The 13888-nt window shown below is 41.2% G+C and overlaps 2 protein-coding genes across 3 annotated transcripts; both read left to right on the top strand.

The window, feature by feature from the left end:
• The first annotated feature begins 232 nt into the window (after positions 1 to 232).
• Positions 233 to 4176, top strand: LOC142965169 (uncharacterized). 2 transcript variants are annotated; one of them, XM_076105962.1, is made up of 10 exons: positions 233 to 567; positions 1751 to 1879; positions 1972 to 2091; positions 2191 to 2313; positions 2411 to 2542; positions 2630 to 2770; positions 2859 to 2999; positions 3093 to 3263; positions 3417 to 3560; positions 3646 to 4176. In XM_076105962.1, exons 1-10 carry the CDS (start codon positions 528 to 530, stop codon positions 3705 to 3707), a joined length of 1203 nt encoding a protein of 400 aa, XP_075962077.1. In that variant the 5' UTR covers positions 233 to 527; the 3' UTR covers positions 3708 to 4176. The 2 variants fall into 2 exon arrangements, with proteins under 2 accessions (XP_075962077.1, XP_075962076.1); XM_076105961.1 differs by having other exon boundaries at positions 2844 to 2999.
• A 617-nt stretch (positions 4177 to 4793) lies between these two features.
• Positions 4794 to 13264, top strand: LOC142964940 (putative C-mannosyltransferase DPY19L4). The gene is made up of 19 exons (XM_076105537.1): positions 4794 to 5120; positions 5288 to 5455; positions 5885 to 6009; positions 6097 to 6187; positions 6337 to 6458; positions 7206 to 7351; positions 7611 to 7734; positions 7827 to 7961; positions 8391 to 8522; positions 8842 to 8943; positions 9038 to 9111; positions 9283 to 9441; positions 10073 to 10192; positions 10326 to 10446; positions 10660 to 10716; positions 10801 to 10883; positions 10969 to 11101; positions 11494 to 11652; positions 12167 to 13264. The coding sequence occupies exons 1-19, from the start codon at positions 5027 to 5029 to the stop codon at positions 12329 to 12331; spliced, it is 2310 nt and encodes a 769-aa protein (XP_075961652.1). The 5' UTR covers positions 4794 to 5026; the 3' UTR covers positions 12332 to 13264.
• Positions 13265 to 13888: the final 624 nt, after the last annotated feature.

Below are 13888 nucleotides of genomic sequence, written 5' to 3'. Positions count from 1 at the left end.
GTTAGACAAATGTAGTTGAGTAAAAAGCCTCCGAGGTGTAACCTAGTGGACATTTGCATAAAATGGAAATACTCAAGTGGAGTACAAGTACATTAAATACTTTTGTACAATACTTTATATCCAAGTTTTTTTTGCTGGGATATGTTATACTAAACACTCCGATACAGTAGGCGGCGGTATGCAGCTTCATAACTTACGGTTTCAGGCCACCATACAATTCAAAGAAGAAGAAACGTCATCAACACTCGCCCTTTGCGCTTCTTTCCGAAACAGAAACGGAAGAAAACAAACCAAACGTGACATATTTACAGTTATGACTGGAGAAACTGGTTTCTAGAAAACTTGTTTTATCACCCTCTGGGACACAGGGAGTGTAACGTTCGCGCACCAGCACGCTTAACAGTTGGTGACAACAACAACCAACAAACTGCGAACTTAGCGCTAGCTGAAAGAAGAAGCTAACCACGGTAGACCATCTTGGCGCGATTTTGATGAAGAGCGTTAGCTAACTTATACTTAACAACAAGATGGACTGCAGCACAGCTGATGCGGCACACGACTCCCCAGGTAGTTAGAGTAACAATGTTGTTTTTAATTAGAGCTGAAAAGGCAGACATGTTATAGGGCTGCGTTGTAGCCAAGTTAGCTTATTTACAACTTGGACACAAAGCATTGACACCCGTGCTGCTAACATCTGTCAGAACAGCTAAAATGGGGGATGTTATATTGATCAAATCATCGACTTACTTTTATATTCTTGAATATTTACATACTATGACCCACCACATTCATCTGAAATGACTAATTTCACGTAAAAAGAAAAACACATAACGAGCTTCTAAAATATGCTACATATAGATTAAACATCCCACAGTATATAAAAGTAGCTAAAATTCAACCAGCTCCAACATAGAAATGCTGCTCTGTTCTTAATGCAGTTAAAGTTCTATTCTAAATACTGAGTACGCTTTTATTAAAAGTATTATTATTTAAAAAGCAGATACATTTTGGAGTTATTGGAGCTGCCCCTCATAGACTGTTTACTGTTTTTTAACTAATGCTAATAAACTTGCTAGTAGATCAACTTCAGTCTTTACTGTTGAAGTTAGTAACTAGTGGAGAACATTGGTCACATATCTGATATCCCTATAGTATTCACATATATGGATGCCTAAATGGTGTATTGGTCTAAAGACCCATCCTGTGTACATGTGACATAACTGGTTTGACTCCACCCATGAACCTTGAAGCTTGTAATTCTAATTTCTTAAACCACATATTTCCTATCAATCTATAATGTTGATGCAAATGCCATAAAAGTAATCACATCATAAACATAATCTCTAACATTCACAAACGTGCCTGGCCTTTATAGACGTCCAGTTTTTAAGTATGAAGAAAAAAATGACTTAATTCCTCTGTAGATGGACAATAACACTGGGGAAACAATTTGACATGATTTACTTGATTTGCCAAAGGAAAAAAAAAACTTTGCATGCCAAGTTTTCGATCATTCATTATCTGTTAAAAGTGTAGTTAACTACAATTGTTTAACATTGCTGAGACAACTGATGAGTCGGCTCCAGGTACTGGAAAATACTTAAAGTAAAGCAAAGTAAAATCAGGATATGCAAACTAGAAAATGGGAAGTTTAATGGGTCTGAATGTACTGTCGAACTTTAATGATCATTTTAGCAGGCCAAACTTGAGATGTAATTCATGGTATTCATCCCATCCTGTCTCTGATTAGGAAACAGCGGCTCCTGCTCTGATGATGAAGTGCCTCTCTCAAAGCTCCTGAAGAAGCCATGCAGGGAGGGGAAACAGTCACGTGGAAACGGGCACAGATCCAGCACTAACTCAGCAAAGGACAAAAGTGGTGAGGACAACAAATCAAACAGAAACAATATTTGTGACAATCAAAAGCAAAAGGCACTGAATTTTGTTTGTTTACATTTTCTCCTGTTGTAGCTTCGGGTGACTCTTCAGATGACGAGCCTTTAATGAAAAAGAAAACTGCACCAGCTAAAAAAACAGAGAAAAAAGGCAACAAGTCAATCAGGTCTAATGGCACAAATGACAAGAAAACAGGTGGTTATATTACCACATCATCAACCATATTTCAGCTGTGTTTTTTGTTTTGTCTGTAATGCATGGCTTTAAATCTTTTGATATATGCAACTGTTTCAGATATGAACTCAGAAGATAGCTCCAATGATGAGCCACTCGTAAAAATTGCCAAAAAGTCCTCTAAAGCTGCAAAGAAGACTTCCCGAGGGCGTCCAAAAAAAACTGTCAATTCAAAGAAGAAAGGTGAGAGGATTTCATCTCCTTGGATATGCAGCATCAACGGAAAGTTGCTGTGCTCTGCAGCAGATGCTTATTTTCTTGACTTCCATTTCTGACGCAGAATCGCTGGATGACGATAATAGCTCGGGCGATGAGCCTTTGACTGAACTCCGCAAGAAAATTTACCCGAAGCGAAAGGCCTCTGGCACTCCGCCGGTAATAAAATCCAAAAGGAACGCAGGGAGGGTAAAGGGTAGGTGTTCCAATGTGATAATCAAAAGTCATCTGAAATGATTTTTTTCTCATAGCACTTATATATAAAATCCATGTTTTGTTCTAGTTAAATATGCAGAGCCTTCCAGTGACAGCTCGGATGATGTACCGCTTGCAGCAGTGACGAGGAAGAAGACGCAGGCTCCTAAAGAGCAAAGGAATGCAGCAAACAGCAAGAAAACTAAACCTACAGACAAATCACGAAAAGGTAGGCAGCACTTTTATCACACCGACTAGAGAGAATAATCTCATTTTAGTACTAACCACTTAGATTTTGAAAGACCCTTCATCCTCAGACAGCTGCTCAGATGATGATGACGACGACGACGACGACGACGAAGACTACAAGGACGTGCCCTTGGTGAAGCTCGTTGCCAAGAAGAAGAAGCCAGAGAAGAAAAACACAAAGAAAGCAACTGCGTCAAGAAAGAGACGAGGTACCGTAGCAGCAATCATGACGATGAACAAAACCTATCATTTTGAAGAGGATTTTTTTTCAAGTCCTTGCTCCTGTCACTGTTGTTTTGCAGGACTCTCCGATGAAAGTTCAGATGACGAACCCTTGATTAATGTGGTGAAAAAGAAACGCACAGACAAACGATCGCAAAATAAACCGAAGGCTTCACCTCCGAAGGCTTCACCTCCGAAGAAGAAGAAGAAAAACACAACTCCCAAAAAGCCAAGAAAGACGTCTGAGTCAGGTAAGGACTCCGGCCCAGCCAGTGTTGGCTAGGTGACAGAAAGGAAAAGCAACTGTGGTAGATCAGATACAAAACCCTTCACCGGACAAACAAATATTCAAAGCATTTGCTTACTCTCTATCATGTATTTGTGTTTCGTGAATCATTTTTCAGAGTCTTCAAGGAACAGTTCAGACGATGAAACTTCAACCAAGGCAGCTAAACACCCACAAGTGACCAAAATCCTGAACATTATACTAGAGAGGTGTGATGGTGAAGAAGCTGGGGACGCAGGGAGCCTGAACAAAACCAGGAAAGGTACTGAACACATAACCGAGTCATTATTGCTGCTGTAACAGAGCCTATAAATAACGAGTAACATAGCTCTTACACTCCGACACAGAAACACAGATTGACAAGAAGACGTCGAGGGAGGAGTCTGAGGAATCACCAGAAGAAGAATAGGCAGCAACATTTCAGCTGGACGGCCAACTTCAAAGCACTTAGTAGTTAAAAGTTTAAAGGACTTCCTAAAGAGTAAATCCCTCGGAGAGGCGCCTCTTGAAAAAAAAATTACACTTAGTGTTCATGTTAAGTGTCTTTTATATACAGTGCATACATATTAATTTAAGGTGTTGATATTTTTACTCTCGTTTTTAAGTTTGGGACCCGTTTTTGTAGTTTCCCAAAAGATTTTATGCACAGTCTTTGATGTTATTTCACTTTTTGTGCATATCGTTTGCATTGCCCGTCTCCTCTGGCTTTAATGTTTTTTAAAAAAGAAAATAATTTACCGCTCATTGATATTAACTTACATCTCTGCTTTCATACGAATTGTACTCTTAGCATGCCGCAGGGACATACTGTTGTGTTGGATTAAACTGCTTTCACTGTGACATTCATAACAGATAAATCGGTCTCTATTTGCCACGCACCCACACGTTTTCTTTATTCTTGTCTGGTCATTTTCAGTCTAGTGAGATTGGATGTTAAGTCACTTGTATTACTGTCTCAGGAGGCCTTTCCGCAGCTCTTCAGCTGTGAATCAGGGTATTTTATTAATCTAAATTTTCTTTTATTCTTAATTTTTACTCTGGATTATCAGCTCTCAATTTGAAACAACCGGACATCAGTTGCACACTTTCTCCAGTTAGGATTTGATTGTACTTTACAGGCAAGTCGGTTATCATGTTAAGATTTAATATTTAACGTTACTAAAAAAAGAGTTGAAACCTGCAATTATTTTTTATTGTTAATCAATGTAAATGATTTTTCCCGATTAATCAACAAATAATTTAATCTTAAAAAATACTAAATATGTCCGTCACAACCTTTAGGGGCCAATTCGATTGTTTTCCCCAAATATGATAAATTTACAATTATTTACTTATATATTTTCTTCCTCATTAAGCTACATTTATAATCATGTTCAAAACAGTTCCTTAATTCACATAAAACATAAGAAAATTTGACAGTTTTCTTCTGCAGTGAAGTTTGGTCTTCCCTCTTCTTCGTTGCTTTCTGTACCTTTCCGCACCCGGAACTTCCGCTATGTCACATCCCAGCAGCGCTGCACACAGTTGACACCGCAAACACCGAAACTTCACCCGCTAGTTTCCAACTTGAAACAAGGGAAGTTGCGCTAAAAGAGGGAAGCGATCGAATAGTTCGGCTTGTCACCTGCCTAGTTCACCTCAAAGCGGAATATTGGGTTGAGAGCTAGCCGCTTGTTAACTAGCATGCTGCTGTCTCCACACATCAGACGACTCTAATTTAATCTCGTCATGACCGAGTTACGATGTCGAAAAACAGACTCTTCGGAGGAGGGAGAAGAAGAAGAGGACGAGGGCCAAAATGAGCTCGAGTTGGAGACTACACGTAAGTTAAGCTAATTTAGCGGTTTGCTAACCAAACACACGGTCGCTTCCTGTGCAAAAAAACCATGCATTAACATCAGTTAATTTGCCCACAGAAACACGTCTGACCTGTAATATGCTGTCACAAAGCTAAAAGTTAAACCATTATCTGTGTTTACACCTGACCAGAGGCTAGAGAGACGCTGAACGCAGTGGATGATGGGAGCGCGTCCGTCGGTGGAGATGACGAGCAGCAGAAAGATGAGGGTGAAGTGAAAGAAGAGGATGCTCAGCAGAAACAGGACGAATCAAACAGACCCGAGGCCTCTGTCAAAAGATCCAAGTGCTCTTCTGCATGTAAGTCCATGTCCCCTACACTGATCTACGCTCTCTTTACACTGTAAGCACTGCTCAATGTCAACTATCGGTGTCAGTCCACTGTTATTCCTACTCCCTATGCTTGATTGTTTTTGCAGGGCTTATATAAAAAGTCTTCTTACATCCAATAAGCCACAGAATCAAAATTATCAAGTACTTACAGACACAGAGGTGCACACTCACGAACCGGAAGGATGCACACGCGACTGATTGCATGATTCTCCTGCTGGAGATAATAGTGATTTAAAACAAAAACAGACACTAGTTTCTTCACTGACTCGATAAACCTTTGATGATGGCGTGGCAGGATATTAATATTTTTTCCTTTTTAAATACACACTTAACATTATAGCTTACTAAAGTATTGTTGTGATATGTGATGTTCATTGTCCTATTTCTGCTCCTCAGCGGGTTTACTGCAGCGCCTTGCGAGGCTGTTCTTCGGATGCCTGGCAGCAGTTGCCTGTGGTGTGCTTTATGCCACGTATATGTCTTTGTATCATGACAGGAAGTTCTGGTTTTCCATCAGACAGGTGGGTGACACCGTGTTTGTCATGAGTCTGCTGACACGTGGCTGCCATAAACATATCAATTCTAAAATTCTCTTACGTGTCTCTCAGGAGGTTGAGCGAGAAATCACCTTCCAGGGAGGCAGCGGGCTCTACTATTACTACTACAAGCACATGCTGACGGCACCGTCCTTTGAGAGAGGTACGAGTGTCCTTTGAGCTTCTTATTAAAGAAAGAAAATGTTTAACTAAATACAACTTTGAAACGAACACTAACTTAACTTTAAAGGCTAATAATATCACTCTATCCTTGTCAATCAAGTCTGTGCTGATGTGGTTTGGGTTTCCCAGGGTTTTATGAGCTGATGCTAGATAACCGGACCGTTTCGGGTCAGACCATCAACGCAGTGGAGCGTTTGTCACTGTATCCAGAGCTCATCACAAGCTTCATATACAGAGTCACAGGCAGCCAGGTGAGCATCTGATTTAAGCTAAAGAGGCTATCAACTAAATGTAGGCGTGGCGGGGATTAGCTTGCCAGTGGGACACGAATGGGGGGAGGGGAAGAAAGAGGAGGGCCGACAGTCATCTTTGTTTCTGCTCAGGACGCCATTACTCCACTATATCTTTACATAGCAAATAGCGGTTTGCAGCTACAGTATATTTATGTTCTGAATGTCATATATAGCTCCTTTAAATTACATCAAATAAAGCCATTGTCAGTTTTGACCATGTTACAACATATTTGTGTCGTATTTTTATCAGATAATACATACAATGGAATGAGTATTTCCTTTCCAAGAACAAAGGTGCTAAACCAGTACAATCCCCTGTATCAAAGCAGATAAACACTGGCAGACCGATGTCATAGGCCCGAAGGCCTTTCAGCCAGAGATTTGTTGCACAGTGAGACAGAAAACAGTTGACCGTTAGCTGCTTTGCATCAGTTTGTACTGTGGTGCTGCCAAAGTCAGTTAAATTTTCATTTTTGAAGTTTGCATATGTATCTTTTGTCAGATTCAGTGGTTTATCATGTAAAATGCCTCCTAGGGCTGGTCACCTAATAATCACACAGTCGTTAGGTACATGATTTCTGGCATTGGCATAGTCCCTCTACAGCCATTTAAAGCAAACAGTACACATAGTGTGTATATCTTCTTGCTCATATGATTTTGGCCTCGTCTGTGGTGGAAGCTTTCTGTTTCTGTCTCTCCCTTCAGGATTTTGTGGAGCCGATCTACTTCTACGTCGGAGCGGTTTTCGGACTGCAGGCCATCTATGTCACCGCCCTGTTCGTGTGTAGCTGGGTGATGAGCGGCACCTGGGTGGCCGGCATGTTGACCGTGTCCTGGTATGTGATCAACAGGTGAGAGGAACCCTGCCGTCAAAGTCAGTCCGCGCGGTAAAGTTGCCGCCCTCTTGTGGACTTTATCAGATCATCCTTTCTGTCCATTTTTCTCCCTGTTGCTCTGACTTTCTGGTCACAGAACAGACTTAAAAATGGGACACTCGCCGCTGTTAATACAAATTTAAGCGGTGAACCATTATAGTACTCTCCTGTTTCACTTGTTTTCTTTCAGTTTTATGGGGACTTGTCCACTCCACTCATGTCATTTCTTCCTCAGACCGGATACAACCAAAGTGGACTACGCTATTCCTCTGCGGGACAACTGGGCTCTGCCTTACTTCTCTTGCCAGGTTGCAGCTTTGACTGGATTCCTGAGTAATAACATCAGCTCTGCCACCGAGGTGAGCCTCTCACGAAACAAGTTTTATATATAACCCTCCACTGTTTCCAAGTTAGCGTTTGCACAACACTGATGAACTGCATTCCTCCGTAGATGTGCTGCTACCTCACCCTGAGTGCGACCACCTTCATCTTCCTCCTGGTCTGGGAGCACAGCCACTACGTGCTCTTCATCCAAGGCCTCTGTCTTCTCTTACTGGACTCTTTTGACCTGGTGCCACCGCGTAAGGTGAGGATCTGTCATCACACCTAATCAAGAATAATAGTGTTGCACATGAAACCACACGTAGTCATTTTTTACACTCTGCTTTTTGTGTGAGGAAACAACTGAGAGATAATGTGTTAATTACTGAGCTTTAGAGGTGCTCAATTGTGTTTCCTTCAGACGGTGTCAGAATAACTGTTTCCCAAAATGCCAAACTACTCGTTTGGCCAGTGTTTTATAAATGTGGAAAAAGAACAAAATGCTGTTGTTGTTGTTTTGTTATAATGAGCTTAAATATTCTTCAAGAACAAACGTGTTCCCAAATGTAACTGTGAAATACACCTGTATGTTCGATATGTTGAGATCCTGACATTGTACCTTTTCCTTTTTTTTCCTCTCTTCTCTCTTGCCGTCTCTCTTTCTCTCCATCCTACTTCCCTCTGGGATGTTAAGTATGCTGACATTCACAAAGCTTACCTCGGCGCTCTGTTCCTGGCATACTTGTTCCAGTTTCAGAACCCGGCCCTGCTCAGCTCGCCTCTGCTCAGCCTCCTGATTGGCTCAGTGCTCGCGAGGTACTTCCAGGTAGAGTTAGCTGCTCCCTCACGTCAGAGCTCAGTGGAATTCCACATCACAGGCGTTTGTTTAGAATCCAAGATGAGTGAGCTTTACTGCTTACACGATTTTTTACATCATTGGTTAACAGATAATCATCAGTGATAACTGATTCATCATTTAAACTAGATTATACAGTAAAACAGTAATATTTCCTTGTTGCACCTGCTTTAATGTGACAATTTTCATTTCTTTCTGTATTTTATCATTAAAAAATGAATGACTTTTGAACATATTTTTGAACGTAGAATAACACCATGTGTTGCTGTTTCCTGTATTCCTAATGCAGCAAAAGATGAAGATGGGACCTCTTGTGGCCAGAGTCATGAAGCTCTTCCTCCACTTCTACCTCGTCTTCACCACTGGGATCACCTTCAGTTATCTGGTCAAGGTATAATCAAGGACAAGAACATGGATCAGCTGTCTCCCTTAGTTATGTATTCTATGATAACTGTTGGTTAATCACCCCTGTTTTTCATTCACAGAAACTTATACCTGTAAGTGAGAGTGACTTCATTCTGAAATTCCTTGAAGTAAAATTTGGGCTCAACATGACAACGTGAGTCACAGCTGTGTTAAAAGTTAGCTTTTACAATGCAGGCTATTGTACAGTGGTGGCATGGTGTATTACCTGTTTTCAAACAGCATCCATATTAGTCAGTATGTCAGTATGTCCGTATAATCTACTCTACTGTAATCTAATCTCAATGTTTTTTTTCTTTTATGGCAGTGACTTTATCACCAACTTCCTCCTGTGCCAAGAGAGTTTCCAGACACCCGGTCAGGACTTATTTCTACGACTGACGCAGGCCTCAGTGCTTCCCTTCTACTTGCTGGTGCTCACTGTGTGTCTGCTGTCCACCCTGCAGACCATTTACAGAAGACTCAGGTTAGAGAGCAAACAATGCATAACCAGGCGGCAACCTCCGGTTCTGAAAAGTGGAGCCAATGCAGCAGAGCCTTAAACCTGCATTCTCTCTACTGACCACCAGGGGGCGACTCCTCTGGTTGTATAGAAGTCTATGAGAAAATGACTCTACTTCTCTCTTGATTTATTACCTCAGTAAACATTGTAAACATGAGTTTATGGTCTCAATCTCTAGTTTCAAGTCTTCTTCAATACAGCATGATGTTCATTTAGTAAATTATGATCTATTTAGAGTCAAACAGACCATAAAGCAGGGTATGCTTTAGGGCGGGGCTACATGGTGATTGACAGGTCGCTACCAGAGCTGTATACAGCGTCACTACATCACTCCTCCGCAGTCCAAATATGGTCACTTCCGTTCACTGGTTCCTAAAAGCCAAGATGGTGACCGCCAAAACGCTGAACTGGAGGCTTCATAATGGCCGTCCACAAATACCTTATATACAGTCTATGCACATGACATTACTCCTTGGTGTCTTTTTCAGGTTATATTAGACAGAGCTGGTGATCACAGCTTGAAGTTCTGCTGTGAAGGGCTTCTATCATGGTTCTTGATGTAAATGATGCTGAAAGCATTCTTACTCTGATACAGTGGCCAGCCAATGAAAACCAACCTCAGACTTGAAGACGGGCGAATAGGGGAGCAGCCTGAGGTCATCTATCATGTTTTTCACACGTTGCTATTCGGAGGCCTGGCCCTGCTGTTTGACGGGTACGTTCATCAGCGTAAACGTGCGTTTTAGAATTTGGATTTTCAATATGTATCTATGAAGCATTGATGAATTGTTTGTTCCTGCTCAGTTTTGGCACAACTAGACGTCGACTGTGTTCTTTTTTCCCCGCAGGATGAAGTATTTATGGACCCCGTACGTCTGCATGTTTACAGCGTTCGGCGTGTGTTCTCCAGACCTCTGGATGACTGTGTTTAAGTGGCTCAAACTGAAGTCCATCCACCCGGTAGTACTGGTGAGTGGCCTCAGGCTCACTTTTCACAACAAACGTGCTCTTTAAATGAAAAAAGTAAATGCATTTTCTCCCATCAAATTCACTCAAAAGGGAATTTTAAGTTAATATTCAGATTATTATTAGATACAGTTGCAGAAGAGCCTAATCCCATCACTTATTATAAATGCCGAATCACTTGGACTTTAAGGTGTTAATTGTCGTTCTACTCTCCAGTCTATGATCCTGAGCACAGCGGTTCCTACCATCATTGGTTTCAGTTTATGGAGGGAGGTGAGATATTTCAGCTCTTCATCTTGTGAAGCTCTTTATGTTGGACATTTACAGACGCATAACATCTGCTCTTCTGCCCTGCAGTACTGCCCTCGCGTCTTAGCAGAGTTGTCGGACGTGCAGGAGTTTTACGATCCCGATACAGTCGAGCTGATCAGCTGGATCAAGTGGGTCACCCGATCTTTCTGTAGTTTCACAGATATCTTTTAAAGTCTTCATTGTGGCACCTCACGTCTTCTTCTGGCCCTCCAGGTCACAGGCTCCGGTGGCGGCAGTCTTTGCAGGAAGCCCGCAGCTGTTGGGAACGGTGAAGTTGTGTTCAGGTTCAGCTGTGACCAGTTTACCGCTTTACTCAAAGATCGACCTGCTGAGGAGGACTGAAGACGTGAGTGAGAGGAAAGATTTCTTTCTTCAGGAAAAACAAAGGAGACTCCTCCTGGTACTGGAAAGTAATTTAAAAACACAACTTAGGACGGTACGGTCAGTTTTAAGCAAAGGGAGATATCTCAGGTCCTTGGGTTATAGAGAGGTGATTCATGGAACAGATTGAATCCATTGTAATGTTCCTCCAAAATGTATTGTAGTAATGTGATATTTTAAGTTATAATTGTTTGTCATCTCTATACTGCTGGGTCTCTAATTAAGGCATCAAAATGCCCGTAAACACACAAAAAAGACAAAACATATTTAGATTTTCCTCCTCACAGATTAGTTGAACTAGCGAACATATTTTTTAAAATTCTATTTATTAATATCCTTTTATTCCTCTCCTTGTAGACTTACCAGGTGTATTCAATGAGGTCTGCAGAGGACATCTACAAGATTCTGACCTCTCAGAAGGCAAACTACGTGATCATCGAGGAGTCTATTTGTAACGAGCTTAGTCTCAATAAAGGCTGTCGGATCAAAGACCTGCTGGACATCGCCAATAGACACGTGAGTAAACACTCGTTCAGCACAAGCTGCACCTGTATCTGTGCGTCTAGTAATGTGTTTTTTAAATGGTGCATGTTGTTGAAAATCAAGATTTTTAAGTTTATCAAAGTAGGTTTTGAATGATTTTGCGTACAAAAACCAAAGTGATAACGGCACGATGTGATTGTATTGGAGGTCGTGTACTGACTGGGAGACGTGACTTCTGGGAGTCAATAGGTCTGACAGCCAGGCTAGCTGTTTCCCCCTGTTTCCAGTCTTTGTGCTAAGCTAAGCTAACTGTAGCTTCATATTTACCGTTGAGACATGAGAGCGGTATTGATCTTCTCATCTAACTGTTGGAAAGAAAGTAAATATGTATTTCCCATCATGATTTATTGTAACGGAAGCTTGTGTATTATGGAAGTGCTTTGCAAAAGCTTTCTTGGAAAGTATGTGTTTTTACAAAACTGTTATACAATTGTTATATTATATACAATATTCTCATTAATGTCCCATATCCTTTGCGTTCATTCAGGTGGTTTATGACAAAGGAGAGATTTACTCTTTCTCCAAGCACAGGAGATTCTGCCACGAGATAAAGATGAACTACTCGCCCTACACAAACTACTTCACGCGGGTCTTCTGGAACCGATCGTACCACGTGTACAAAGTGAACTCCGTCATCTCCTTCCAGTACTGACAACAGCTCCCTCCTCCGCCCGCTGAGACTCCACTGAGCCCGGCTCCGCCCTCCACGTCATATCCACCATGTAACATGGAGGAGGAGGAGGGAAAATGTCTAATCACTGGTGCCTCCCACATCCTGGCGTAGATGGTGAAGCTGTAAATTGAAACACAGCGGAGCACATTGGTTTTGGCCTACACATAGTTTGAGTAAAATCAACATGAAAGGGCCCTGTTGAAATATGCCATAAGTAATGATCACTGTACTGTAGTTAATTCAGCCATGCATTAATGTTACTGTCATGTATTTAATGAGGGGAGAGCTGATATGTGAGGCCTGTGTGTTCACTCTGTACGGAGGCAGAGAGAGATTGTTTTTTAAGCTCTGTAAAAGTGGGTAAGTAAAGTAAAGATCTCCCACCTCAGTTCATAACTATAATTCCTGGGGTTAACTATCAGCCAGTGAATATATTTGAAGCTCTGCAGCACACCTGCGACAGATGTCAGGTGTGAAGTGTAGAGTTTCTTCAAACACCATGGATATTTATGGAGAGATTGTTTGGTTTGAGTGTGTCATGCGTTTCCCATTTTAATCCTGATCGATTGAACAACCCAGGACAATAGAAACAACATCTGAGCTTTTATTCAAAGGGAAGTGGACGCTGCTTCTGATGCTGCTTATTTCTGTTGCTACGTCTCCATCATTCTCTTCATCTGGATGCCTTATTTTGAGATGTGGGAAGTGCCTGACTGACGCCCCTCTCTATCGACCCTTTAGTCGCGTCTGAGACTGACCGTTTCCTCCTTCCCCGGGTCTTACCTGAAGTATTTCCCTCTGGTGCTACCATGCAAGTCTCACCAGTATCTGTCCCTCTGCAAAAGGCCATATAGTGACTATTAGGTTTTGAATTATGGAAAATAAAAGTGTGTATGAGTTGTTAATTACAAAGCTGATTTCCTGATGTTGCCATTTGGTGCCAAGAATTTGTTTTATCCAGCTTATTATGCTTTAAATACAATTTTTATGTCCGATATTTTTCTTTAAAATCCAACAAGGAGGGACTATGGGCGGAAAAAAGATTTTATATATTAGAGCTATTTTCTTTTAAGTTTTCTATTAGGACGTTTTTGCATTTTCCTCTGCCATATGAATTCTTAAGTCACTACACTTGCATGCAAATATGTTTGTAATTATATTTGGCTTATTAGATGTGTCTCAGGATTGTTGGGGTGGGAAATACCACAACTTTAATATTCTTACAAAAGTGGCCATTATTATTACTATTTATATGTCCCAAGAAAATAGTTATCTCATGTAATTCCTACCACCCAACCTCTGAGCAGAGCCAGACTCGGTAAGTGTTGGTACATTTATTTTGTATTCACCATAACGTGCTTTAATATGGTATTTGTTAAAGATTGTATTTCTTAATTATTTTATCAAATATTTTAAGGGACTTTGGGGGCTCCAATGTCTTCTGTAATCACCAATTAACGTTAAATTAAATGTCACTTTTTTCCTTAGTAGTAGTTGGTGTACACTTTCACTCGCAGCAGAGTATTCAGAGTGGTT

This window comes from Anarhichas minor, unplaced genomic scaffold (assembly GCF_050575085.1).
Source record: "Anarhichas minor isolate MPS153535 unplaced genomic scaffold, ASM5057508v1 ptg000033l, whole genome shotgun sequence".
NCBI lineage: Eukaryota > Metazoa > Chordata > Actinopteri > Perciformes > Anarhichadidae > Anarhichas > Anarhichas minor.
This window is presented reverse-complemented; position numbering and strand designations above follow the sequence as displayed.

Excerpts from the sequence above, each read along its gene's own strand:
- LOC142965169 (XM_076105961.1), top strand. The coding sequence starts at position 528 with ATGGACTGCAGCACAGCTGATGCGGCACACGACTCCCCAG. Across the intron at positions 2,092-2,190 it reads CACAAATGACAAGAAAACAG|ATATGAACTCAGAAGATAGC; the intron begins GTGGTTATATTA and ends CAACTGTTTCAG. Across the intron at positions 3,000-3,092 it reads TGCGTCAAGAAAGAGACGAG|GACTCTCCGATGAAAGTTCA; the intron begins GTACCGTAGCAG and ends GTTGTTTTGCAG.
- LOC142964940 (XM_076105537.1), top strand. The coding sequence starts at position 5,027 with ATGACCGAGTTACGATGTCGAAAAACAGACTCTTCGGAGGAGGGAGAA. Across the intron at positions 6,010-6,096 it reads TCTGGTTTTCCATCAGACAG|GAGGTTGAGCGAGAAATCAC; the intron begins GTGGGTGACACC and ends CGTGTCTCTCAG. Across the intron at positions 10,884-10,968 it reads GAGCTGATCAGCTGGATCAA|GTCACAGGCTCCGGTGGCGG; the intron begins GTGGGTCACCCG and ends CTGGCCCTCCAG.